Source organism: Thunnus thynnus, chromosome 7 (genome assembly GCF_963924715.1).
Source record: "Thunnus thynnus chromosome 7, fThuThy2.1, whole genome shotgun sequence".
Classification (NCBI taxonomy): domain Eukaryota; kingdom Metazoa; phylum Chordata; class Actinopteri; order Scombriformes; family Scombridae; genus Thunnus; species Thunnus thynnus.
The window spans coordinates 24,312,548-24,339,409 of record NC_089523.1 but is presented as its reverse complement, the minus strand read 5'-3'; the positions used below and the strand labels follow the sequence as shown (position 1 = coordinate 24,339,409).

Here is a 26,862-nt window from a genome sequence, read left to right as displayed (position 1 = left end):
AAGAGATATCTGTTCATTTTTTACTTTAATTGATCAGAATTGCGTCATGAGAAGTGCTAAATTGAATTTCTAGCTGCTGGAGATTCAATTACATGTCCATCAGTGGGCCCCAGTGTGTTTTGGGAGGTGTAATGTCTCCAACATTTACCAATAAAGATGACACCAGTGTCCCTGAAAGTGTAACAGTGCATTAAAACACAGGCTGGAAGAGAGGTTGGTGCTGAATCCAAATGCCTCCTGTGTGCTTTGAGCTTTCATTTTTTACAGGATGCAATAGGTGTCTGAGCAGTGCAGCAAGGAGCTGGGCTAATAGTGGGATACTTATTATAGCCCTAGCAACAGGAATGGGATTGGTGGCTGCGGAGAGTGAGCCTATCAGCTATTGGCTGGCGAAGACGACCGTTCAAAGCACAGAATTTCATCTCATGAAAGCTTCAGTGCAGCAAGCTGCAGCAAGAGGCTGCAGTCTGAGGGTGGGCGATCCAACAGCTTGCCACTTCAGCTTATCAATCAGTGTGGGGGCTCAACTCCCAGTTTGAAATGCAAAGATATGCAGAATTACTCAGATAAGCTCAACCTTTGGGTCTTAAAAATACAACCTGCATGTGAGTTTAAAACCCTGAGAGATACAGATTCTCCATCTATTGTCCATCATGAGATGCAGGAGTTTTATTTCATTTTATTGCAGCGCTCCTGCTGCTGCAATCATAAAATCTCTTTTGAAGCCATATTCTTTGATCTATGCCCTAATTTAGTTAATGATTAGCAAAGCGGCCTTAAAAAGAGCCTCATTTAAGACATAGTTGTTCTGTGAGCTGGCAGCGTCTCTGCACTGCAGCTGAAACAGACTCCATCTCATACGTTCACCCACAGACACTCAACACATGCAATGGTGCAGGCGTGTACAATACACACACAATCCAGATTTGGATGCACACACACACACAGGCACACACATCACACACATCAGTTATGTGACCCACAAAGGGTTACATTAGGTTATACTGACTTCCTGTAAGTATGTGTGGGCAGGCGTTCTTTACTGTAAAAGTCGTTTCAGTAATGAACTTACAGAATGAAGAGGAATGAGCTGTGGTGTGTCTGGTATGACTGTAAATGGCTATGTTACAGAGAGAAATGAAAATATAGAATAATACCGATAAACAAATAACTTTAATGGGCAACAGATGGCAACCAAAAATTCCTCAGAGCATACAGTTTGTATCCCATTTTCTGCTATCACCCCCCTCCCCCCTCTTTACTAATTTCCAGGTCAGCTCTTCTTTAATCTAATATGTGATTCAATTGTTTTCTCCTCAGAGCTTGTATTTGTATGTTTTCATGTCACAGAAACAAGGATCAACATACAAAATAAAGAAACTTAAAAATAAAAACACAAACCACAGAAGAGAAAGAGACAAAAACACAATGCATGTATTCTTGGCAATGAGTGAAAGTCTCCTGACATGGTTTTTTTTTCTTCCAAAATATCAAAACAAAAAGTGAGAGAAAATTCAGCCTCCGCTCATTTTTAACACACATGACTTGAAAATTGAAGTGTAGGACTCGACTTCATCCGAATATTTATAAGCTGTGTGAGCAGTCACGCAGAATGGCATTAGGATTTCATGCTATTTGTCTGGCAAGCCTTCAAGACCATCAACTTTATACTACATTAAAAATAAATCAAAGCAGCTGTGACATACAGCGTGAGCTCATGGAGGCTGACTCATCATGGTGACATAATTGGCATTCGCGAACAAGGTTATTTGACTGACCTTAAGGCTTTTAGGTTTCTCTCATAAGCCATCACATCTGAAATAAAAATTAAAGTCTCAGAAACTGCCATCTGTGTTAATATATTAATGTAATAATCTATAGAACTAGCAGCATAATGAATCCGTTCAGCAGCTTCGTGTGCTCTTAAGCAGCTTCCTAGTGTCTAAAGTTTGTTCTGAAGAGGTGAATTTTCACAATCGCTAATCAATAACCAATTCTACCGTATTGCCTATGCTTTCCCTTTGACTCTATTTGTGCATTGGTGTTGAATATTCATATCTATGTGCTGTACAGAGAGCAGTACCGTCCGACACACATGTAAAAGTGAGGAACCATTTGTCAGTAAAATATTACATCTTGCACACATGCTTGCAGGAACTTAAAATACTGGCAGATAAATCCTTTTTCTGTAAAGGTTAACTTGCAAATGAGGCATATTAAATAATGATACAGGCACAAAAAGAAAGCATATACTGTACTCGGGGCACAAAACAAAGTGTTAAAACATTTCTGTATGAAATGGTTTTTCCTTAAAAACAAATTTACTTATGGGTGACGATACAACAATACACTAGACCACCACGGAAATGGTGCATTTATAATTTAGTCATATTCTTTTTTATTATCATAGCTATTATTTCGGTTCTTGTGCAACTGCTACATAATGACTCACATTCAAGATATTTTGTCACTCAGGAACAGCTAAAAGGTATAAAAACAAACAAAAAAAATGTATACTGTCAGAAATAAAATATGGTCCATGTTGTGAATTCATAACAGAAACATTGAGCCTGAAAACGTCACCATTGTTAAAACTGGATAGCATGACAGAAAAAGGTACTTAAATACTGTTCAAAGAACAAAATATAGCATAATCATACTTCAATGTGACAAACACCAGCTGGTAAGATTAAGTGATCACTGGTGGATTTTTATCTTCCATTTTTTTTTCTTTCATTAACAAATTAAATACACATATTGCATGTCACTATAGCAACGCCCATTACAGGTCAATTTTTACAATCACCATTTTGGTATAGCAAATCAAAAACCATAACAAAATGAAATAAATTAGAAATTAGAAATCAACATCAGACAAAGCCTGTTTTTCTCAATCATATGAATACTTAACACCCACAGTATAAGTTAATAAAGTCAAGCTACTGTATATAAATACATCACCAGCATGCACAATATTGAATAATCGATATTATTGTTGTCATCATCTTACACTGAAGAAACAGTATAGTAGGCAAGTGCATTTAATAAAACAAACACAGAAGTAAACCACAAACTCTGAAGCTGCTTTTACTTTATTTTTTTGTGTCATTTTTTTCGTTTTATATTGTTAAGTCTCTGCCTTTAGTAACCTTCACCTCCAAAAGAAACCATGGTTCCAGTGACATAGTTGGAGTAGACTATTCTGTTATATGCCAAATACACTTTAGACAAATGGAGGAGGGGAGGGAGGGGGGAGAGGGGTAATTTTTATTCTATCCAATCCTCATTTTCACACCCACATAATTTATCTTTCAAAATTTTAGAGAATTAATCGGGTTTTAAAACTTTTCTCTGTGGTAGAGTGAGATTAACATCAATGGCTTTCCAGGCCCGTTCTCATATATAGACTACGACTGGAACCAATGCAAACTAGTTTTGTGAGGCATTCCCATTCAAGCATTTTCTCTCTCAAGTGACTCAAATGCATCTCTATCACGCAAAAACCTAACTAAGCAGCTTATCTTGACAGAACAAGACCAGTTCCTATGCCAGTGTGAGGCTGCCATTTCAATCCAACAACAACCACTTCAGGCTGATTGACTGACATATCAGTGGTTTTGGCAAATGTCAAAGAGAAAATCAAGAAGACGGAGGCCCTTTCAACTGTATATATATTTCTATATATATTTAAACTAAGATTTAACCTCCACTCTCACCTCTCTTTTGATTCTTTTCTTTTAACACATGGAAAAATAAAGAACTGCTGCTGCGGTAGTATCATCGGCAAAAGCGGCTGCCAAAGTCCACCGGCCCTTCATATTTTTTCGAAGTGTGGTTTCTCTTTAATTGTTGCCCTCCCCTCCCTCGTCATCCTGCTGGTCACTTGTCCACAGTGTCAAGTTGTCTCGGAGCAGCTGCATGATGAGAGTGGAGTCTTTGTAGGAGTCCTCGTTGAGGGTGTCGAGCTCGGCGATGGCGTCGTCGAAGGCGGTCTTGGCCAGATGACAGGCCTGCTCTGGGGCGTTCTGGATCTCGTAGTAAAACACAGAGTAGTTGAGAGCTAAGCCCAGGCGGATGGGGTGGGTGGGCTGCATGTGCTCTTTGCTGATCTCGTGGGCCTCGTTGTAGGCCTTCTCCGATGACTCCACCACTGTGGCCCTCTTCTCCCCCGTGGCCACCTCGGCCAGATACCGGTAGTAGTCGCCCTTCATCTTCAGGTAGAACACTTTGCTCTCGTGCTGTGTGTCGCTGCAGTTCTTGATCAGGAAGTTGTCCAGGAGGTTGAGCACATCCTGGCACACGGCCTCCAGCTCCTTCTCAATCTTCTCCCGGTAAGCCCGGACCATCTCAATCTTCTTCTCATTTCCGTCGGCTGAGGTCTTCTGCTCAATGCTGGAGATGACCCTCCAGGAGGAGCGACGTGCACCCACCACATTCTTGTAGGCCACAGACAAGAGGTTCCTCTCCTCGTTGGACAAGGCTTCGTTCAGCTCTGTTACCTGAAAGAGGAAGAGGAGGGACCATTTAATCACCACCACAACCCTTGATACAACTTACAAACAAAAATGTCGTCCAAGCACATCTCGTTCGAGCCTTTTTACATGAAAGAATCCTAACTAGCAGCACAGTCCATAGCACAGGAGATGAGCAATATTTCATGTGTCATGTGCAATTCCCTGTTTCCATGGCAATCCATTCACTTAGTGCACCAGCAGCTCCAGCTGCCACGTGGACAGTTAATGCTAGTTAGTGAGAAGCGATATTCAAAATAGTCAGCGGCAGTGGGGGTTGGGAAAGGGGAAGGTGAAAGGAGGGTTGGAGATGGCTAAAATGTTCCCACGAGCACTGTGGGGCAGCTGCACTGTAAGTGAAAACCATCACTGCACAGGCGGTTCACGTGTCCCAGTGACCTTCTCTCTGGCTGAAGCTGACCTTTTTACCTTATCTAAAACGCCATGCCGTGACATCACTCTGAGTTAGATTGTTAAATTTAGATGGATCAGGGTGATGGTTGAGCAGTGATCAAAGAGACTGTGTTGCTATAAAAAGGACATTTGTAAAAGCAACCTTGTGTTGGAACATGGCTTCTGTCAGATCAATAACTGCACATGGACTGAAATATATATATATATATATATATATATGTATGTATATACATATATATAAAATAAAGAATAAATGGCTTAGGTTTAACAAATCCTTTCACCTTGTGAGAAAATACAGTTTATGATTGGCTTTTTTGTGAAAGGCTTCTACTTGATGTGCTAATATTTCTTTTTTCTCATGAGCTGTTTTGGCATTCTCAGCTCAGGCAGAAGAGCACAAAGATGGCGCAGGATCGCCGACGTCACACACACACACACAGACACACACACACACACACACTCTGAGTGGATGGAGAGGAGGGCTCAACCTATAGAGATGGCGAGGCTTCATTCTGCCTGTTCAAAACCCTTACTGATCCATTTCAAATGCAAATTACAAATGTGTGTGACGTACAGTCAAATGAAGCAGATTTCTATTGATCAAATAACTTATCTGTTGTATTTTTAAAAGGAATCAATTAGGTCACCACTCTAAATATAATGCATTGATGTTTGGGAAGCTTACTACCATGCCAACTGGATTACAGTTACACTCATAAAAATGAGCAGAAATGCATCACGTCATATATTTTATGGGCTTGTTTGGCTAATCCGCACTGACATGACAACTACCTATGCCATCATTTATAGCTAAAAAAATAACAAGCATATCCATAAAAAATCAGCCCGAGAAGCTGCCAGAAACCTGTTACGATGAGAATAGTGCTTTTTTTTAAAATGAGGAACACAAAGGTGAACAGTAGTCATTTCGGGCTGCAATGGCAAGGGATTCCCTTAGATTAGAGAGTGAGAGTACACACCCCTGCAAAAGGGCCTAGTTTGGATCGCACTGACATGGCAGATTGTTTAAAGGGGAAGGAATCCCTCCCTGCACACACATCATCCCACCTCCTGCAACCAGAAACCCTCGATGACAAATGATCCGCGGGGGCTCACTTCATCGCCTCTGAGGAACATAAGACAAAATGTTCCTTGTATGAAGCACGTATAATGGTTTTAATCTATAGGTGACTGAGCTCATACTGGACTACAAGGATGCTGTTAGTTCCAGTAAGAGCTGGTGTGACACAGCATTTTTTTTAACCCACTAGTGAATCCAGTTCCCAGAATTTCTTAAGGGAACAGAAAAAAAAAAGAAAGAAAGAAAAGAAAAGCGGACGCAGGCTCAGTCTTCAACCCTGACCAATAATAACTGAGAAAGATCCCGTGGGGCAGGCCACCCATGTCATCTTCTTTCCATCAGTGTCTACAGCAAATATTACACTACTTAGTCAGGGTCATTAACCCAAAATGACTTCAAATTGGTGCTGGATTGATATCATGCCCTGACACAGAGACAGCACATGCACTGACTGAGACACATGAGCATGTACGAGGAATAAAGTGAACAAGAGAGGAGAAAACAAAGCCTACTGTACAAATGTGATCATATTGACTCACTGCAATATGACAAAGAATATTCTAGAGAGATTATACTGCCTCCTACGTTTGTTTAGAGTAAAGAGCAGTTACTGGGATCTTTATTGACCAGTGGATGGCCAAAAAAAAAAAAGCCTCTCATCCAGTATGAAAAATGCACAGCTTCTCATAATTTATATCATTTTAATTAATGTGACAAAGAGAGGAAGAAGAGGAGGAGGAGGAGGACGAGGAGGAGGAGGAGGGGGCAACAGCAGCAATTGATAGGCTTTTTTCCCGAGCAACCTCACATGGTTCCCAGCAGCAGTAGCTATTAGAAATTCGGCATAATGAAGGGACGGGAGGTGGGGTAGAAAAGGGAAAAAAAAACGGCAAATGCAATAGAGCAAGGCCGTTATATGATATGAGCCTCTTATTACCGAGAGATCAAGCTAAGGCCTGTGTGAATTTTCATTGTAATATCCCTTCATTGAACGGAACGGCTGACAGAAAGGCACCGCCCAAGGAGCAGACGATTTGGAAGCGACTCAGGGGGAAAAAAAGCCAATGAGCAGTCGATGAATTGGTGACAAGACAATAAACACATGAAATATTATTTGTCTATGATGCCTAATTATAGTACAGAAATTTCACGCCAGTGTAACTCCAGATTTACAGCCAACAGTCTGAAAAAAAGTCGAGATTGCGCGCCGCGCTTTTACGCAAATTGACCTGTGATATTAACATCATTCACACACATCTAAGTCATTATTGTGATGTTTTTGAATGGACTTACCGATTTCATAGCAGCTGCCATATCATCATATCTCTCAGCCTGTTCAGCCAGCCTGGCTTTCTGCACCAGCTGCTCGCGATCAACCATTTTTTAAATGATATTTGGTTGCTTTAGTCGAGCTGCTCTACGTGGGTTTTGGGGATGAAATGACTGATATTTTAAATCGCAATGCAGTGAAATCCTACGCGAACCTAATGCTGCAGCTGTTCCCTGCTGTCTGTCTGTGCTCCGCGCAGACGGGACACCCTCTCCTCTCTCCTCTTTCCCCCCCTCCTCACACACTCTCCCCCGGCTGCGTCATCACTCAGAAAGGTGGGTGTCTATGGCAATGATGTAACACTCCATACATGGGAACCAGCGAGCCAGGCATACAGGGATGGGATGGGAGCAGCGCTGGGATAAAGGCCTTGTGGGAAATGAAGTCCCTGCTGGAGCCAGGGGCGTGTCCAGGCTCAGTTACCATGAGGGAGGCCAGGTGTGACACAGCATCCCACTGTGGAGGCTGCTGATGGGGCATGAGTTTAAAGGATAGATTCGCAATTTTTCAAGTCTGTCTTAAAACAACAGTCAGGTGCACATACAAACATCGAAATAGGTTTTGCTTAATGTAATCATTCTTCCTGTTTACACTGGCCATTAAAAGATCCTCTCCTAATGCACTTACAATGTAGGATGGGGGACAAAATGCACTGTCATGCACTGTTTTGAGCAAAAATATATTTAAAAGCTTATCTGAAGCTTTGGCCGTCTGAGTTGTGGGTCATTTTGGAAGTTATTTGTCCATTAACAAGATTGAATGTCTTTGATGTCTGCTGTGTGGGTGTTGATTGACAGCTGTGTCTGACAGTTCACTCACCTGCTGCTCTCCCTGGCTCTGGGACTCGCAATGAGTCAGGCTGTTGTCACAGTATTTTGGTAAGTTTAATTTTACTTGATAATGACACCTGTGCTGTTAGCGCAATTTAGCTTAAGTAGCTAACGTTAATCCAGGTGTGCACTGGTCCGTGTTTCCAGAGTGTGAAAAGCAGCACCCCGCACTCCTTATTTGAAAAAGCCTGGCTTCAAATGGAAAAGATGGCGCCGACTATAAGCGGCAACTCTGGGCTTCAAACTGGGTGATTGGTGATGGGTGCCAATGGACGATGTCACACCATATTTACATACAATCTATGGTCTTGATGGACAGTGTTTTCCTGTTCAGCAGCAGCAAAAGGAGAGTAAGACTGAAACTTTATAGTCTCATGATACCAGACATCAGAGATCTCCACCTACCAAAGTCCGGAGATTTCTAAATGCATGGTAGATGCTTGAACGGTGACGAGAATGGCCGGTAACAAACCTACGCCCCTTACATTTTGTCAAGGACACGCCTTGCCGAGAATGATACTCTCCCCTCATTCTCCTCCATAGTGAACTGGATGTCACTGCTGGGCCGACCAAAAGACTTTGAATTGGTTCTGCAATGCAGGGTTTTTTTAAACTCTAATTTTTTGCACCCAGTTTTAACAACGAAACGTAGGATATCGTCCTCAGTCTCTCTGAGTGAGAGTCTAGTAACTTTAAAAGATATTGACATGAATTGACTAATGTGGATGTTTAAGCTTCATATTAGCTTCAAATAAACTTTGAAACATATTTTTGCACAGAAGGAGGCTTGTGGCTTTTGGCCCCCATCACTTATATTGTAAGTACATTATGAAGGGATCTTCTAATGGACAGTACGAACAGGAGGAAAGATTACAGCAAGAAAAACCTCTTTCAATTTTCATTTGAACACCTGACTGTTGTTTTAGGACACGCTTGAAAAACTGTGAGCCCGTCCTTCAAAGTATCACCGTCAACTTTAAATTCCAGCAGACAAACTGGTCTTCAGACTGGGGTTAGCGTCAAATTTCTATTAGGGTTAAGATGTGAATCGAGTTTTAAGGTGAAAAATCTGATTCTGGTTTCCCAGTCTGACAATTGACCTTTGATTTTTTTTTACTTTTCCCCCCTGAATCAGTTATAAGGTGAAGCAAGGTTTGTTCTTAAGGCTGTATTGTTCAAATTTAAAGACTAAATGATTGTTTACTGTAACCCTAATGCCACGCAGATTCTGATACGTTAAATGTCACATCCTGGGTAGACTTTGTCTAATGTTCTCAGCATTTCTGCCCCACATCACCGAATCCAGCTTATAGCCTACTTTTGAATTTTCTGTATATTTTTAATCATGACCTAATCATTTTTTGGAGGGCAGTTCGCAGGGCGTCCCTGAACTGTAATCTGAGATCACAGCATTTCCTGTCCTCAAGGCCACATACTAGAGAGCGATGCAAAAGGGCAAACTCTGCTGGTGAGGTCAGATGTGTGCAGTCATATTTCATAAGTGGTGGCGAGCAAACTGAGGGTAAAACATGCTCATATCATTATCTTTAAATTCAGCACCACACACTGGCAGTCAGGAGAGTGTGTTACAGTGAGTGTGAATTATTGTGCTCTGGTTTATGTGTTGAATCTGTACCAATCTAGCTGAGCAACACAAGCTACTTAAGGCAGACTATTTAACGGTTTACAGCTCCCCCTTGTGGATGAAAATGGAAATATCTGAGGATGAGACATCATGTTTTACAGTGAGTCTTCTGGAAGTAAAGGATTTTGTTTTGTTTGTAGCTCTTGAAACCACAAGACTTCAGTTTGAAACCTGGAATAATAAAACTGTCTTTAGGTTGACAATACAAACACATATTACTGCTTTAAATAAAATTTAATTAAACTAATACCAAAGATAGGTAAACTAAGGTTTAACCAACTATCAATATCTCACATTTGATAAATGTTGTTGGCCAGCTGTATTTTCAAATGTATTCTCAAAAATGAGACTGTATGTGCATATCTGTTTACGTGGTGCCCTGTTGATTGCGTCCCACCAATTTCTCTAATGAGTTTAAAGATCATTCAATCAAAAACCCGAGCATGAATAAATGTTGGCAGATATGGCCACTCCTCATGCCTCCCTCTTTCTGCCTCTTTCTCTCTCTTACTCACACATAAACAAACACACACAGAATTGTTAAACCTTTCCCTTCCTCCACAGGAGGAGATTATCACCTGCTGACCTGGCCTGAGGTCAAAAGAGGAAGTGTTGACTTTCAGTGACATGTAAACTGGGTCAAGTCATGATAGGATGAGAAGGCGGGCCAAGTCATACAAAAAAAGCCAAAATGTTGCCTCTCAGTGAACCATTTTTAATGACTATTGGTACTAATATTGAATGAGCATGTTGTTGTTTTTTTTAATTTGGTTTAAAATGTGTTTTCCTCATTTTATCTCTTAACTAGTAGATGCAAAACTAAAGGCAACATTTTCAGGAAATACCTTTTCATCAAAACCTAAATTTCATCACTTCTCCCAGTCAACTAAATTGTTTCAAAATATGATGTTTTTTTCTAGGTAAAGCAATAGCAGTTTTTGAGAAAACCAAAAGTTTATAACTCTTGTGTGGAAATACAGTCTTACAAAATTGATTATTTTTTTGTCTCTGTAAGAGTTTTATTCAAGCGTGTATTTATTATGCACCTTTCAGTAATATTTGACAGACACTAGAAGATCTCAAGTTGCCAAATGTTGGATAGATGCAGCCTAAAATAGCCTAGATAACATATCTGTAGTTTATTTTTTAGTAAATTTAAATCCTTTTACTTTGCATTGCACAGTCTTACAGTGCAACAGGCTGTGCTGAAGCATTGAATGTATCCACTTGCTTCAAAGAGGATTACTGTACCTTGTGCTTAGCTTAGTTACCTCAAATTAGGATAAGGGTAAGGATTTCTGCTGAGGTCTGCCTTCTACAGTGGCCATCTGTCTGCCAAGTGGACAGTCGAGAGCTCCTGCTGCTGTAAATGGAGAGTCTGGAGTTAGATGTTTTGATATACCCAAATGAAGTGAGGATTGCTACTCCGGAAGACCTCAGAGAATGGGAACTTGAGACTGCGAGCCAGGTGTCCACACCCACCGTCCGGCTCTTTGTGGCACTTTATCCATACAATCCTGCTGCAATGTCTCCGAACTACGACACGGCTGCAGAGGAGCTGCCTTTTGTACCAGGCCAGATAATCAAGGTAAAAACCCCTTGTGACGTTTCTCCCTCTGTTGCAACTTCTTCTTATACTGTGAAACTGTTATAATCGTGTACAGATCTCTGTGGTGTTCTTTAGGTGCATGTTTGTGTGAGTTGTGTTTCCTCACTTTCGATCGGTTGAAAAGCTCCTTTGAAAGAACATGATGGTGTTTCCTGTGTGACCAGCTGAATGTGAACAAAGATGTGCACTTCCTTTCTATATACCCTGTCAAAATTTTCAACTGGTTGATGAGATTTGCCACCATTTGTCTGAAACCTGTCTGCTGCTACCAAGTGCAAATGTACACATGAATATATTTATTTCCTCCCAAACCTGCTAGACAGTAATATAACTAAATGTCTCTGCATCTGTTAGGTGTTTGGAGATAAAGACTCTGATGGTTTCTATCACGGTGAGTCTGGTGGCCTCTCTGGTTATGTGCCAAGCAACATGGTGGCTGAAATCCCAGTGGATGATGAATATCTGAAGCACCTACTCATGCAGCAGGGATTCCTCCCAGTGGACCACACAGGTATCAACCATCTGTCTGTGCAGGACACTGATAGTAAGTTAGGAGCAATATGCAGATATATTTTAATCTGGATGCATGAAAATAACTCCTTTACTTTCAACAATAAATGTGTTGTGACCTTTGAGCAAGGTACAGCCGTCTCCATCTGTATGAGGCTGCTTACATTGAGTGTGAATGTGCATAACTGTAGAAAGCTATAAAATGAAAGTAAAAAAACACAGTTCTTGAGTCTATTTTACAAAATGATTTCAGTTAACCGGCTCAAAGGTGTTTGTTTATTTATTATCTTAGCTTTTTCAACAGTTAATTTTTTGAAGTTTGATGCTCTTACTGGCCTGTGTGAAAACTGATTTTCCATTTAAAAGTTGTGCCATTTCAAATGAGTTTTTGTATTTTGGCCCACAGGCATGTCTTTAACGCCAGATCTGAGTGACGTAGCCAGTATTCCTGATGATGTGGTTGTTCGCAGAATGGTGGCCTTATTTGACTATGATCCGTGGGAAAATTCACCCAACGTGGACAGTGAAGTAAGAACTATAATGATACATAATAATCTGATACATAATCTGTTGCTATAAATTCAACAAAGTGGTTTATGATGTTTCAAACTTAAACATGTTTGTCTTTTCTTTAACAGGTTGAACTTGGCTTTCGTTCAGGAGACATCATATATGTTCTAGGTGACATAGATCAAGACGGATTCTACTATGTGAGCGTCATCTCTACATTTTTACATTTATTGCCACCTAGTTTTTAACCTCACTGTTTGCTCACAATTATTGTCTTTTTATTTCAATTTTAGGGGGATCTGCAAGGACGGCGAGGTTTGGTCCCATCAAACTTTCTGCAGGCACTACCGTGGAATTAGAATAAAACGCCACATTAGGTACCAATGCCAAGTCTTGGACACAACAGGATATCAGCAGTATTTTTATATATAAAAAAATATTTAAAAAATAGCTACATGGACATTTTATGTGTCAAAAAGATTTTTATATTTTTATATTGTAGTAAAGCACAGCACCTGCTTTAGATGGCAAATCAGTGAGAGTCTATCTAAATTAATCAGCTTGATCAGAATGCTGCAAAGTAAAAAGAGTTCTCGTCATACACTGGTCAGGTAAATCATTTATTGAAGAATTATAACAGTAATTACACATTTTTTTGGTAAGAAATACAGACAATTACAAATCATATTTTAAATACAAATCTATGTAATTGTTTTATTATATAACAATTCACCGTGGAAGAGTTTCAGTTTGCTTTTTATTTGTCTGGTAAATTCACTTTGCTTCTACTTTATGCACTTTCACAAAACAAAACAGTCATATATCCAAAATTACGTTTTTAAAATTTAAAATTAAATGGAATTTCAGTCATACCTGCTTGCAAAGGATAGATTATTTTAGCCTTAAGAATACACTTATAGTCTCAGTTTTTTGAAGACCACAGTGTATCACTATAGCATGTCCATATTTGCCTTACACCCTGTATATATATTTTCTATAATGGGCTCATAGTCTTTTCATATAGAGTCATTAGGGGATTTTTTTTTTTTTTTTTTTTTTTTTTTTTTAAGTTTTGCGGTATTTTTCATGTGAAACAAAAAACAGAAACTTTGTAAAAAAAAAAAAAAAAAGAAGAAGGAAATGATTAGTGTATCACTAACAAAAAGCAAAAATAAACTCTTGAATTTGTACACTGCTTTCCCGCTTTCTTTTAACTGTAGAGCGACTGTCTGTGCAGGTATCTGATTTTACTACATTAAGTAAAACAATTATGGTTGAATTTTGCATTTACCTTCATCACATCAATCTGTCAGAAATTAACAATTTCCAAAAAAAAACAAACAAAAAAAAAACAACGAAACAACAAAAGCAGCAGAGAAATTCAGCAGGTTTTCATGATGGGCCTAGAAGTTTTCAAACTTTTCACATAAAGTCCGTCGGTTTCTTTTTTCTGTTAGATTCCTCTGCAGCCAACAGTATACTCATCCATAAAGTAGGAAACACTACACTGTGTAGTGAAGTTTAGTAGTGCTTTCTACTTTATGGGTGACAACACTGTACATCAGTAGCCTCTTGTCGCTCCAACGCAAACACTGATGATATGATGGGTTGACTAAAGGCAAGTTTTTACACATTAAATATGACACAGTTTCATTGTCTAACATCATTTCATAATTGACAAATAATAAAACAGTTTACTCTAAGTTTCATATAGAGTTTCCGTAGCATTTTGACATTTTGGCATTTCCTTAAAAAGATGCTGATACAGTACATTGACAAGGCAGTAAAATCAATCTCACTTAGTGAAAATTCTGTAAATTTAAATACATTTTCATTGTAAAGATACAAAAAACAAAGAAAACAGAAATGATCGGATTTCAAAAATGTCACTTGCTGTCATGAGTCTTACCAGTGCTTGGGCTCCTCAGAAGAAAGGAAACCCAGAAGTGAACGTGATCTTTTTATTAACCGTGTCTGAGCCACGTGGTTAACACAGGAAAAGCTGTGGCTCTAGTCACACACACACACACACACACACACACACACACATACACACATACACACATGCACACACACAAAGACACACACACACACAATTTATACATGCAGGGAAGTGTATGCAGATGTGCACATGCTTATGCATGCATGCACACACACACATACACACACACATATACACACATAGTGGCGGAAAAACTATAAAACTACTACTGTAAGATATTTACAGAAAAAAATATAAAAAATGCTCTCATGTTTGTGAGAAATTATAATGTTAATTTGTTTAATTCAAACCTGTAGCTGCTCTATCTGGTCCAACTACTGTATGTGAGTGATTCTAACTACTCAGTACATTTTATTTAAAGTATCACATATCATATAGAGCATCATATATTTTCATTTACAATCTTACTCTTTAAATTACCTGTAGCCATCAAGTAAATGTAGTGGACTGAAAAAAGCTCACAACTTCACTCAAAAGTGGCCAGTATCTCAAAATTGTACTTACATTTTAGGGAGTGTACTTAGTTACTTTCCACTTCTATACACACACACATACACACACACAAACACACACAAACACACACACACATGCAAATTCAAAGCCTACGCCCATGAAACGCTGACAGACTGCACCACTGCTGCCAAGCGTGAGCTCATCCCTTTTATGGACATACAGTTACAAGGTGACACCTGTTTTTTTTTTTTTTAAAAAAAAAAGAAGTCAGATCCTGGATATTGATCCCATTAATAATTTATATGTGTATCCCAGTTATCTCAGGACTAAATGATGTTTTCTGATGCAACACTGAGGTGTGCCCTGACTGAAATAGCAACGTAATGATAAAAGATCAAAGTGAGATCCTTAGATGAAACATTACAGCAGACTTATTGATCATTTTAGAAATAATGTTAAATGATTACGTTAGCAAAGGGAGTATGGTGCGCCTAATTGCTGGCCTCAAATATGTCATATTTTACTGCCGTTCAACTCTTAAGTCGTCTGTATAGATTACAGGAAGAGCTAACACTTCATATCTCGTTTATATTTCTGAGAACTCACTCACGCCTGTGTGTTTGTGACAAGGTGTGGGTGGGGGATGGTGCAATGCCTCTTCCCTATCCCAGCAGCAAATGTGCAATATGCTTGCAACAACAGAAACTTCGCAAAATGGGCGATAGACAGGCCTGTGTCCTCCGTTGTCTTGACAACCCTAACCTCAGAGTCACACCAAGTGAAATAAGAGGAAGTGGGGGATGGGTGGCGTGCACAAACCGAGAAAAGATGTCCTTGTAAGAAAGAAAAAGAAGAAGAAAAGACAAGCAGCCAGTAATGTACAAGACTGAAAAAAATCAGGTTGCAAATTAAGAAGTTTAATTTGTTGCAGGGAATCACACAATATACTCCTTTTTTCTATTCAAATAACACCTGCACACACATAAAGGTTATAATAATGAGCCTGTATGTGTCTTGTCCAAGAAAACAAAGAAAGAACCACTGCAGCAGGCAAGCATGACTGTGCATCCTGCAGATTATCTCAGCACTGTTGCGCTAGAGGCTGTGCTTGCATCAGACATCTATTCCTGTGCAACATGGGATTACATCCAAAGTGATCTCCTCGACTACTTAAGGTGATATAGATAGCGTCAGGATGCCAAAAACAAGCGCAGCATCTAATGACACCAGTAGGTATTATCCTCTCAGGTCACTTCTTAGGACTGATTGAATTATGTTTTACCTATGATGATTGATCTCAAACTCCTCTTCTCTGTGACTGTGTAGCTGAGACACAGTAGCTGGGAATGTCTCTTTCCTTTGAGAAATAAATTTTAAGTGTTCTTCTTCAGTGTTTATTCAATCAGTGTCACCAAGAGCATAAAAATGAACCGTGTTGAAACACGTACTTATGTATGTTGAAACTCGTCTTATAGTGGACACCTGCTGGGACATGTGTGGTGTCTACAGTACACACACCACAAAAAGACATCATTCCTGTTTCAGAGTCTAACTTTCTCATTACATCATCCTGCTGTGGTTAGAATCACGGGTTATAAAATGAGAGATTAAACTTCCCCAAGACTCCTAAAGATAGAAAAAGAAACATTTGAGGATATTCATGCACTATATTAGAACTGTACGTACAGTGTACAACTACTACCCAGGGTTCACTGCAAGCACAGCAAGCTGAACCAAGTCATTCAGAGTTATTCAGTGCTGCCACTCTGTGGATGTTAGTGGAACTGGAACTGATATTGTCCAGTTAGTGTGGATTATAGAGAAGTCATAGGCTGTGTTCACATTACATGCTGAGTAGCCCAAATCCTTTTTTGTTTTTTGTTTTTTTGCCTCCAAATGACTAATCTGATCTCTGACTATGTGACCGCTGTCTGAATGGTCAGATCTGCTGCACTACTAGCTCCACTTGCTCCAAGTACTGGACATATTACTTTTTTCTGTGCATATACAGTATTTAATTCTTATCTATTTTATATTTTTGTATCTTATACTGTATAGTGTCTATATATTTTATAAAGTTTTTTTATTCTTAATTAGGCTATCTATAGGTTTGCTCCAAATGACATTTCATTGTACTTCTGCAGTGACAATAAAGTATCTATTCATGTGGTTTTTTTAACTTCTCACTTCTCATGGTAAAAATAAACATGGAGGAGAGCAATAACAGTACCAGGGGTCAATAGAGAGATGAGGAAGTTTAAAATTTGTTGGGCGAGCCAAACTGGAAGTAACTTATAGTAGCTGAGCAGTTTTTTATTTGTTTTTTGGTGTTTGTTGCAGTTTAGGACCTCGACTGTGTTTACAACGGTTACAAAGAATAACGTGAACCATCAACAGAAAATGATTGGATCTGTCTAAAAAATCAGAAATGAGCATTAAAGGTTCTGTATATACGTTTCAGAAATTCCTTCTCATTACACCTGTGGCCATTAAGCTGCAATCAGCATCTTATTGCTCGTGCTTGTGCTCGCACTCTGTCAGTGCAATCGAGCAGCGGCGCGAGACTATTGCAGTTGATATCTTCTTCCTCGCTTTCACTTCTCATAATTACATAAAAGATCTCTAACTTTGTGTTTTGCACCGTGCTTCAGCAAGGCATCTCACTCCCAGTCAGTCAGTTAGACACAAAATCACACATACTGTACGGTAGATTCACACATACATAATTTTATATACTTTTAAATATACAGTACAATATATTTTATGCATTTGACAATAATTAATGGAAATGGTCCTTTTGACCATCAGAACAGGACTTTGGCATTCATCCTGCGGTGTTCATGGAGAACGCACCAGCAGTGGATACCAGCACTGAACTGATGAGCAGTACAGTGCTAACCACAGCAACATGGCCTCCAGAGTAATAAATCTGCCTTCCATTCAAGGGTTGCACTGGTCTGTAGGTTTTTCTCATCTGGTTTCCATCAGAAAACTGAAGGTGGTTGAATGCAGCAAGCTGTAACAGAGATGAAACCACAGCAAACACGTGAGTATTTACTCTGCAGGGTAATAATATGCCTGAATAAGACAGGTGATGTTCTATAGTTTTGTTATTGTCAACAAATCCTTTGAAAATACCAAAATCAAGAATACATTGAGCATACTAATATTGCCTGTGTAGCCAAAGCCTGATACATCTTATTCCTCTGTGCCATAGACCTCAATTGTTGTTTAAAGGGGATGTATCATGCACATTTCCAGGTCTATATATTTATTCAAGGGCTCTATCTATCTATCTTTTCATGATTTACAGTTCAAAAAACTCCTTATTTATGTCATACTGGTCCTTTATATAGTCCCTCAGTTCAGCCTCTGTCTGAAACAGGCTGCTTTAGCTCCAGTCTCTTTAAGGCCACTCTGTTCTGATTGACCAGCTTCTGGTAGCTGCCCCTCAACAGACCTCCGGTGGTTCCAGAGGCTATGTAAACAAACAGTAATAGGAAGATTTCACTTCTTTTTCTAGTTCTTAGCTCAAAATATTAACTTCTCAAATGCATTTGTACATATTTGAACCAAAATCTGATCCAAAATATTTGAGTGGACAACTAGCAACAAAGACTACAGAGCAGGCCATTTGAGGGCATGTGTAATTAATCTGACATCAGGTCGATGAGGAAGTAGAGGTAACATTGCAAACAGGGTTTTACATACATTCACTTCAACTGTTTAACATCTGACCTTATAACAGTGCATAAATGACAGAAAATCACACAAGTATGTTTCGTCCCTTTAAAACTATCAAAACACATCTGTGAGTAACACTTAAGATTAAGATTTCTTTATTGTCATTTCTCAGTACAAATATACATTGAAATCAAATTGATCTGCATTTGACCTATCCTATACACACACACTAGGAGCAGTGGGCAGCCACAATACAGCACCCAGGGACCAACTCCAGTTCTTTTCGCCAGTGCCAGTGGTCAGGGGCACTGACAGGAGTATTAACTGTAATATACATGTTTTTGATGGTGGGAGGAAACTAGAGCACACAGCGGAAACCCATGCAAACATGGGGAGAAATACAAACTCCACATAGAAAGGACCTGGGATGGCAGGGGTTCTTTCTGTGAGGCAACAGTGCTAACCACTTAGCCACCATGCTTGCTGCACCTGCTGCTGTTAAAACTCACCAGAGCACCAAATGTTTATTCATCCGCCGCCTATCAAATGCACAATTTAAGAGTAACAATTTCTAGGAATGAATGGGCATAGTCCTGACAGACACACACAAGGTGGGAAAGTTGGAAAATATTGAGAGACGGACAAACACATTGTTGGTCTTCGTGTTTTCATTTGGTTTGTTGTCAATATAAAAAAATAAAGATTATTGCCAGCCTCATCCTTTAAATAAAAATTTGCAATGTCATCAAATTCTCCATTACAAGGTCCTGCCTATTTTTTACTTGATGAGAGTATTGTACTCAAATGTCAAAAGACAAAACTGTCTTTTTCATTAATCTGTACCATATACGTTAATGCATCAACAACAGAAATCTCCAAAATTGGAGATTTCTGTTGTTAATGAACAACATCATGAAAAATCTTGTATCTCCAGTTTGGGGAAATGCTGCATGAATTGAGATAAAGTGAAATAATGAAGTCTTACATAATATAACTGCTTAAGTGAAGTACCAGCACTTCAGTAATGAACCTAAAGGCAGTACTTCAGTAAATTAACCTCTTTCCTCCATTGAGTAAATGATAAAATATTGTCATAAAATTACCTGTTTCCTGCTGAGTGGAATAGTGCTTTCAAACAGGCTCCAGACAACAGCTTCAGAACAGTTGGGTGTAGTGAGGGAGCCTTTATAGCGAAAGTACTTGGTCATATTCTTCTGAGAAGGAATGAACATATCCAGGGACACACCTCTCAGTGTTGTGCTGTTGGCTGGTTTTATGAAATATTAAGAGGACAATGAAATACACTACAAAAGCTATTATTAATCAATAAATGTGTTCAAGGGAACAACTTCAAAGCTCTAATTGATTTATTGCTGGGGTGTAAGAAAAGGGTGTTTTATGACGTTGTGTTATCTCATGACATTTGCACTTTAGCCCAACGCTGGAACAATCTGCAACACATTTAGGACCCTACAAACAATGTGCCTGGAAGACAATAAAGCACAATTATGCTATTTTTCCATGTCAGCAGATATAACTTACTGGGTCGAGTGATACTCTTCAGGGCATTTATGAGGGGATCAAATTTCTTGTTTGCAGAACTTGATTCCTGAAATGAAAGAACATGTTTAAGTGCCTGAAATCATGAATGATTTGGATGAAGCAGACACTTAAATTGTTTGAATTAAATCATTAGACACTGAAGTCCCAGGAAACATGACATTGTACAGAAGGTTCTGGATGGTAATTTTATGCTTTGTATGTCCTGATGAAAGAGACGGTTCTCTGAAACGTGTGAGAACAATAACATTTATTGAAGGATTTCACAATTTCTGTGGTGTACCTCAAGGCTCAATTCTTGGACCATGTGTTTTCTTCTTTAAGGATGCCATTGTTAAAGGAATCTCTGGACAAATCCAATTAAATGTCTGTTACCTCCATTCATCAAAGCTGCATCTGAGAATCCAGGAGCTCTCTTTAAATTTTAGATTATGTTAATTTACTAGCCAGGCTACAATTATATCGATGTAATCCCTCCGTCCGACCTCTGCTATACTGTAACATCCTGTTCTTCTGTCTCAGTTGACAAGCAATGGTACAGTGTGAAAATATCATCAAAAATTTCAACCATCTTCTAAACCTAGGTGTGTATACTTATTAATAGGGATTTTTTTCACTTTTGATAATTCATATTACACTTATTTTATAGGAAAACATCCATGTTAAGCTTCTCTCTGCTGCTTTTGATAAAAGAAAAACAAATAAAATCACCTGAAAAAAAAATCCAAGAACAGCCACACCTTCAGGGTCTCTTATAGCCTGGGATAAAGAGTCGTATTCTTCTTTTATGTGGACAATATGCATCTGTAGAGGGCATACAAAGGTTATTAAAATGGATTTTCTAATATGTGGTGCTAATTTTAACACACAGTGACCAAATCTTATACCTCCATGGGAGCCTGCTCTCCATCAACCGTGTGTTCAGACCCTGGGCCTCCATCTTTGCCCCAGTGAAGGTGGAGTTCAGCTGCCTTGTATGTTGTGACCAGATTTCCCCCACTGATCCGTATACTGAATGGCAAATGAAGTTTAACTAGAAAAAAAAGTAATAACTGAAAAATTCAGGTAGAAAAATGATGCATTGAAACCCTTCCTGTGATGACCTTTCTGGACTTAACTACAGTGCAAATTTAAAAAGAACATCAGTGTTTTTTTGCATCTCAAGGGTCATGAATCTACTTTTGGGAGTCACTTTACATTAAACCGGGCTGCAGCACCTTTTTTTCCTTTCTCTTTTATTACACATTTTTCCCCTCTCTTATACCGTATACTGTAAAACCATTATCTCAGCAGTTTAGAACTGAGGCCTTATGACTATTTTACAACCAATCAAATTGATGTCATCCACTCTGAAGGCAAGGCAAGTTTATTTGTATAGCACATTTTAGCAACAAGGCAATTCAAAGTTCTTTACATAGAGCATAAAAGGCATCAAAAACAGAATATAAAAGCAACACAAGTAAAAAGACATATAAAAACAATTAAAAAGTGTTAATTTTGGAAATAAAAAGAAGCTAAAAGGGAATAAAACAGATAAAACAAGAGAATAAAAGTTACAGTGCAATGTAAAATATTAACCCTCAAATTTGGTCTACTAAAAGGCAGCGGCAAACAGAAAAGTCTTCAGCTGTGATTTAAAAGAAGCAGAGAACTACTGTCTTATTTGTTTGTTTTTCATTCAAAGCTGCAATTATTATTTTTTCCTAATGCAGGTTAAAGGGGTTACAAAGACATACCGGTGTGACCATTGTTTATAAGGCGACCGTGAAAAGTTTCTTGATAGCCAGTGAAGTGGAAAGGAGTGAGACGTTCATCTAGCAGCACTCTCCTTGTAACGATGTTAACTGGAGACTGGGATCTGCCACTGCAGGCCTGCGAAATCACTTTCCATACGTCTGGCCCTGTAAAGCAAGAAGATAAATAACAATGTTCACACGCTGCTGCATTCAACTCTACTGGGTTTTTTTCATTTTTATGGCGAGCAGTTTGTCTTGAGTTTTACCGGAGCAGGTGTGATTGCATGAAACTTGGGACTGGTAGCACCAATCTGGAACAAATGGTTTGAAATAAGTTTATTCAATATGAGATCAAAAACAGCTACAGAATTACTCCCGGCAAGGAAAATTATCAGAAAGAAAACTGTGTTCTTGTCACAGACGCATACACTTCTTCCATTAATTGAAGACTATTCTGCTACTGTTGGTGTCATACAGTAACTATTTTGGTTCCATATAACATGATGTAAAAGAACATCAGATACCAGACAACTTATTTACCACCAACCCATTACTGAAACTGAATATATTTAATAAAATCTGTCCAAATTTGCTGTATTTCCGTCAATTAAAATTATTTTAGTGAACTTACCTGCGCCTGTGACAATCTTCATGGAAGATGCAATGAAAACTAGAACACTTGTTAGCAGCATTGTAAATGTAGTGTATCTATCCCAGTCCGCCTGTATTAAACGTTTTGGAAGAAGATGTCAGAAACAGAGTTCAACCAGACTGTTATAAGACAGGTGGGCCTACCTATGAATCCTGCTCACACCCGCCCACATGCTTTGCTTTTATGACCCCTGATTTCTGTGACCACTGATGCACTGATATCTGAAGGCTCATATTCAGAAGATAATGAATAATGAGCCCTCGTTCAGAGGGTTTGGCCTGAAAAAACTCCCAGCTGGAATATGCAGTTTAGCTTTGTTTGTCTTATTAAACTTATTTAAGAACAAAAACATTTTTAAAAATGGTTTTCTTAATCATTTCTTGAAGGCAGACCTATCACTATATGACAGTAAGAGGATAATGATGGCTAGTACTGTACTGTATGTTGTTACTGCTGCTGGTTTAAATACTGCATGGATACTTGTATAACTATTTCTATTATTTATACCATCTCATGTACCTACACCAAATTTCTGGAACTCTATTCAGTATTTAAATGTATTCCTTATTTTATCCTTAGATTTTTCTTTTGTATGTCTCCGAGTCCATAATAATAATATGATGCCTTATAACTACTACCTCTTGCAACTTCAGCAACTGGTCTTACATTCAGTTCATCCACCAGCACAAGCAAAATACAGCTTTTCAATTATTGCATTCCAGTATTAAAAACTGACTTGCTTCACAACATTTTGATTAACATATTTTTAATGAATTCAACTGTCATAAGGAGGTGCAAAGTACAAATTGTGGTGAAAATCATGAATAGAAGTGAGAATATATGTTATTATGAAAAATGGAAATATAGAGTATGTAAAGTAATATATAGAGTAAAATTGCATGAACTCTGCACTATTGGATACTGGACCATGATTGGATCTAAATACAGTAGTTGTGATGTCACAAATCATGCTTGTAGTAGGTAATTGGCTTAAACTCATAGAAAGAAAAGAAGAGTTCAGAGAAACTTTCCACCTTGTGCAGATTAATTTGAAAACAGCCTTCTAGTGTTAAACTCTGTACATACATCATTCTGCACAGTGAAGGTTAAATATCACAGTCAACTAACAATAAGAAAAACGTTTTGTTTTTTTTTAGAAGAGGAGGACTTTAATAATAGGCCTTAATGTTTGAAGCCCCCCTCCACTCAAAAATGTGTTTTGCGCATTGTTCCTTCAGTTGAATGTTTGAGTTTCACTGTGCAGAATGATGTACGTGCAGAGTTTGAGATTTGAAGGATGTTCTCACATTCAGCTGCTGAAAGTGGAAAGTTTCTCTGTGCTCACCTCAAATCTGAGGTTAAGAGTTATACGCTTGTATGCATGATTTGTGGTGTGTGATGTGGAAACTTGAAGCATCCAGTTCACATACACTGAGAATTAACTTTACAGTGAAGAAGGAGACATCTCATGTCCAGCAGTTAAACTTTTGAAATAAAAAATATCTACACATTCATAGACTGTGGATTTTTAATGAGGTAGAAGGTGTAGATGTCATTTTAAGAATTTCTAACCATGTAATTGAACTTGTTTTACAGAGAAATGATATCAGACACAAATTATTATTCACAGCTGAGTACCTTCATATGTCTTGAAACATTTGAAACATGAATATTTATGTTCAAATTTAGTTGTTTTAATCTCTGGCCTAAGAGATTGGTAGTCCCATTATACAACAACATAGAGATGATTGACCTAGCCCTTGAAAATGCATTTTTGTGCGAAATCCTACACTTCGCTGTTGTCCTGAATGCAGCACAATGACGTATTGTACATGGGCGGAGCTGTGCGCCTTCCAGCGTGCTGCGTTCACGGGTACGCAGCTTCAGGGACAATATTCTTCAGTACTCTTTTAATTACTGTCAGGATTTTGTGTTGACACTATAGTAGGAACCGTGTGTCGGTGTGATGGACCGCTGGAAGGGCAGGGTGGCTCTGGTGACTGGAGCCTCGGTTGGGATCGGGGCGGCTGTTGCTAAAGAGTTAGTTCGGTATGGTATGAAAGTGGTAGGCTGCGCCAGGGACCTGGAGAAAATACAGGTTTGCCCTAAACTTTAAACTTAATTTCTGCACTTGGGGGGATTCAGGGAGTAACAGCCCACTATAGACAAGAAGTACAAACCAATGTTACACTGGTAGAGAAGCTAGAGCTACTTAGCTAGCTAAAAACTGAAAAACAAAGACTATAAATTAAAAATTGAAGGTGAGGTCAGGTGACTGATCAGCTGTACATGAAGCACTTTATATTCAAAATAAAAAATGAAAGCACATTAACCTTAAAGCTATTTTTGTTACAGTTAGATTGCCAAAATCACAAAGAAAGACTCAATCACACACAATATAAATTATTGTTCTACAGTAACTGTGTTAAACACTTTTAGCTGAGTCACTATTACGTAAGTCAGAGTTAGTTAATGTTTCTCCTGATCTCTGCCTAAACCAAGAGAAACCAAAACACAAAAAGTGACCTTTTCCTACCCTAGCTTAAATACTAGGCCTAATCATTTCAAACCTTGCTGTTAATCATATTAAGTCATAATGCACTGAAAGGTTGAAAGATATCTTCTTGATTTGACTAATTTGGGCAGCTGAAGCTTCATATTAGCTTGAAAAATTGTTAAATTCTCCTTTTAATGTTACTGAAAATGGAAAACCATTTCACAAAGTTGTCTCCAAAGCCGATATTCTGACTTTTTTTTTTCATTTGGATTTCAGAACCTGGCAGCTGAGTGTCAAAGTGAAGGCCACAGTGGTGTTTTGGTGCCCGTCAAGTGCGACCTGAACAATGAGGAGGAGATTCTGTCCATGTTCTCTGCCATCAAAGCCCAGCACAAGGGTGTGGATGTGTGCATCAACAACGCTGGCTTGGCTCATCCTGAATCACTGTTAGCTGGCAAAACCAGTAGCTGGAAGAACATGCTGGATGTAAGAGCTAAGTTTCTTTATTTTAGGAATTAAATATAATTCTGTGGGGAATTATGGCCGGAGGATAAAGGCCCCTGTTGTCATAAATACATATAATAGAATATATGTATTTATACGTGACCTCTAGTTTCACTGTATTTATGCTAAAATTTAGTCAATATACAACTATTGGATTGTAAAACTGGGTCAAGTATCATCTAAAAAATACGAAAATGTCTCCTACATCTGCATATTAGCTCATTTATAGACTAGAGGCCATTATCTGGAGGGTAATAATGCTGGGATATTTCTGCGATTTCATATATTCATGCAGGTGAACGTCCTTGCATTGGCGATATGCACACGTGAAGCTTATCAGTCAATGAAAGAAAGAAATATTGACGACGGACACATCATAAACATAAACAGGTGCAGTTATATTAACTGATGATTTATGATGTTGATGATCAAATACTGGCGCTGACCTGATTTAACCTTTTCTACAACTCACAATTCATCTTTTCTTGTCGCAGCATGAGCGGACATCGTGTGGTTCACAACACTGATGTGCATTTCTACAGCGCCACCAAGTTTGCTGTGACAGCCCTGACAGAGGGCCTGAGGCAGGAGCTGCGTGAGGCCAAGACCCACATAAGAGCCACAGTGAGACTTCATCACTCCCCGTCCTCACTTTAAATAAATATTTTCACTCGACACATTCAGTCAACTCTGATAATGTCTTCTTTCTGCAGTGTATATCCCCTGGTGTAGTGAAGACAGAATTTGCTCCAAGGCTCCACAGCCAGAACATTGATAAAGCTGCTGCTGCATACACAAAATTTAAGGTAAAAATATTATCTCAAGATGCCTAGAGTATTGCTGATATAATTACTAGAATATCAATATAATTTCTAAGACATTTTAGCCGCTCTAAATGATTAAACGTTTCACTTCTCTTTCAGCCTTTGGAAGCCATAGATGTAGCAAATGCTGTTACATACGTCCTCAGCGCCCCTCCCCATGTGCAGGTTTGTGGTTTCCTTTCTCATGTACATATTTTAGTGCAACGTATCACAAAGGGTTACAACCTTTGGTCTTTCACTGTCAAAATATCAGTGGTTTAACTCTAATGTGATAACCTCTACATCTTTTCTTTCAGATTGGAGACATTCAGATGCGACCTGTGGAGCAGGTGTTGTAGCAAAGGCAACATGTGACAGTTGAATTAATGTACTGACGCATTCATCATCTGACTCATTTCCTACAATAATTGTGAAACTCATTACTTTATCTGATCATATATGAACTTTTGCTCTTTTGTTCGCTCTGTAATCTTGCACCTAAAGAATAAATATCTCGATTTGGAAATGAAA

At 38.8% G+C, this 26,862-nt stretch overlaps 4 protein-coding genes across 5 annotated transcripts; 2 read left to right on the top strand and 2 right to left on the bottom strand.

Moving 5' to 3' along the window:
• Positions 1-1,154: 1,154 nt before the first annotated feature.
• ywhag2 (3-monooxygenase/tryptophan 5-monooxygenase activation protein, gamma polypeptide 2) lies at positions 1,155-7,564 on the bottom strand. Its single transcript, XM_067595114.1, has 2 exons — positions 7,300-7,564; positions 1,155-4,499 (listed from the first exon to the last, which is right to left on the bottom strand). Exons 1-2 carry the CDS (start codon positions 7,384-7,386, stop codon positions 3,843-3,845), a joined length of 744 nt encoding a protein of 247 aa, XP_067451215.1. The 5' UTR covers positions 7,387-7,564; the 3' UTR covers positions 1,155-3,842.
• Positions 7,565-10,663: 3,099 nt separating this feature from the next.
• On the top strand, positions 10,664-13,513 carry si:ch211-105f12.2 (RIMS-binding protein 2-like). 2 transcript variants are annotated; one of them, XM_067595112.1, is made up of 5 exons: positions 10,664-11,399; positions 11,775-11,964; positions 12,337-12,458; positions 12,569-12,640; positions 12,734-13,513. In XM_067595112.1, exons 1-5 carry the CDS (start codon positions 11,181-11,183, stop codon positions 12,797-12,799), a joined length of 669 nt encoding a protein of 222 aa, XP_067451213.1. In that variant the 5' UTR covers positions 10,664-11,180; the 3' UTR covers positions 12,800-13,513. The 2 variants fall into 2 exon arrangements, with proteins under 2 accessions (XP_067451213.1, XP_067451214.1); XM_067595113.1 differs by having other exon boundaries at positions 10,667-11,399; positions 11,775-11,931.
• Positions 13,514-17,666: 4,153 nt separating this feature from the next.
• Positions 17,667-22,618, bottom strand: ca4b (carbonic anhydrase IV b; the record flags this gene model as incomplete). Its single annotated transcript, XM_067595909.1, has 8 exons — positions 17,667-17,911; positions 19,683-19,846; positions 20,122-20,188; positions 20,851-20,943; positions 21,027-21,172; positions 21,876-22,040; positions 22,142-22,186; positions 22,507-22,618. Coding segments are annotated over 8 exons (984 nt in total), but the record flags the coding sequence as incomplete, so codon positions are not given.
• A 1,747-nt stretch (positions 22,619-24,365) lies between these two features.
• LOC137186293 (dehydrogenase/reductase SDR family member 11-like) lies at positions 24,366-26,862 on the top strand. Its single transcript, XM_067595111.1, has 7 exons — positions 24,366-24,625; positions 25,301-25,510; positions 25,824-25,918; positions 26,023-26,152; positions 26,242-26,334; positions 26,452-26,517; positions 26,649-26,862. The coding sequence occupies exons 1-7, from the start codon at positions 24,494-24,496 to the stop codon at positions 26,688-26,690; spliced, it is 768 nt and encodes a 255-aa protein (XP_067451212.1). The 5' UTR covers positions 24,366-24,493; the 3' UTR covers positions 26,691-26,862.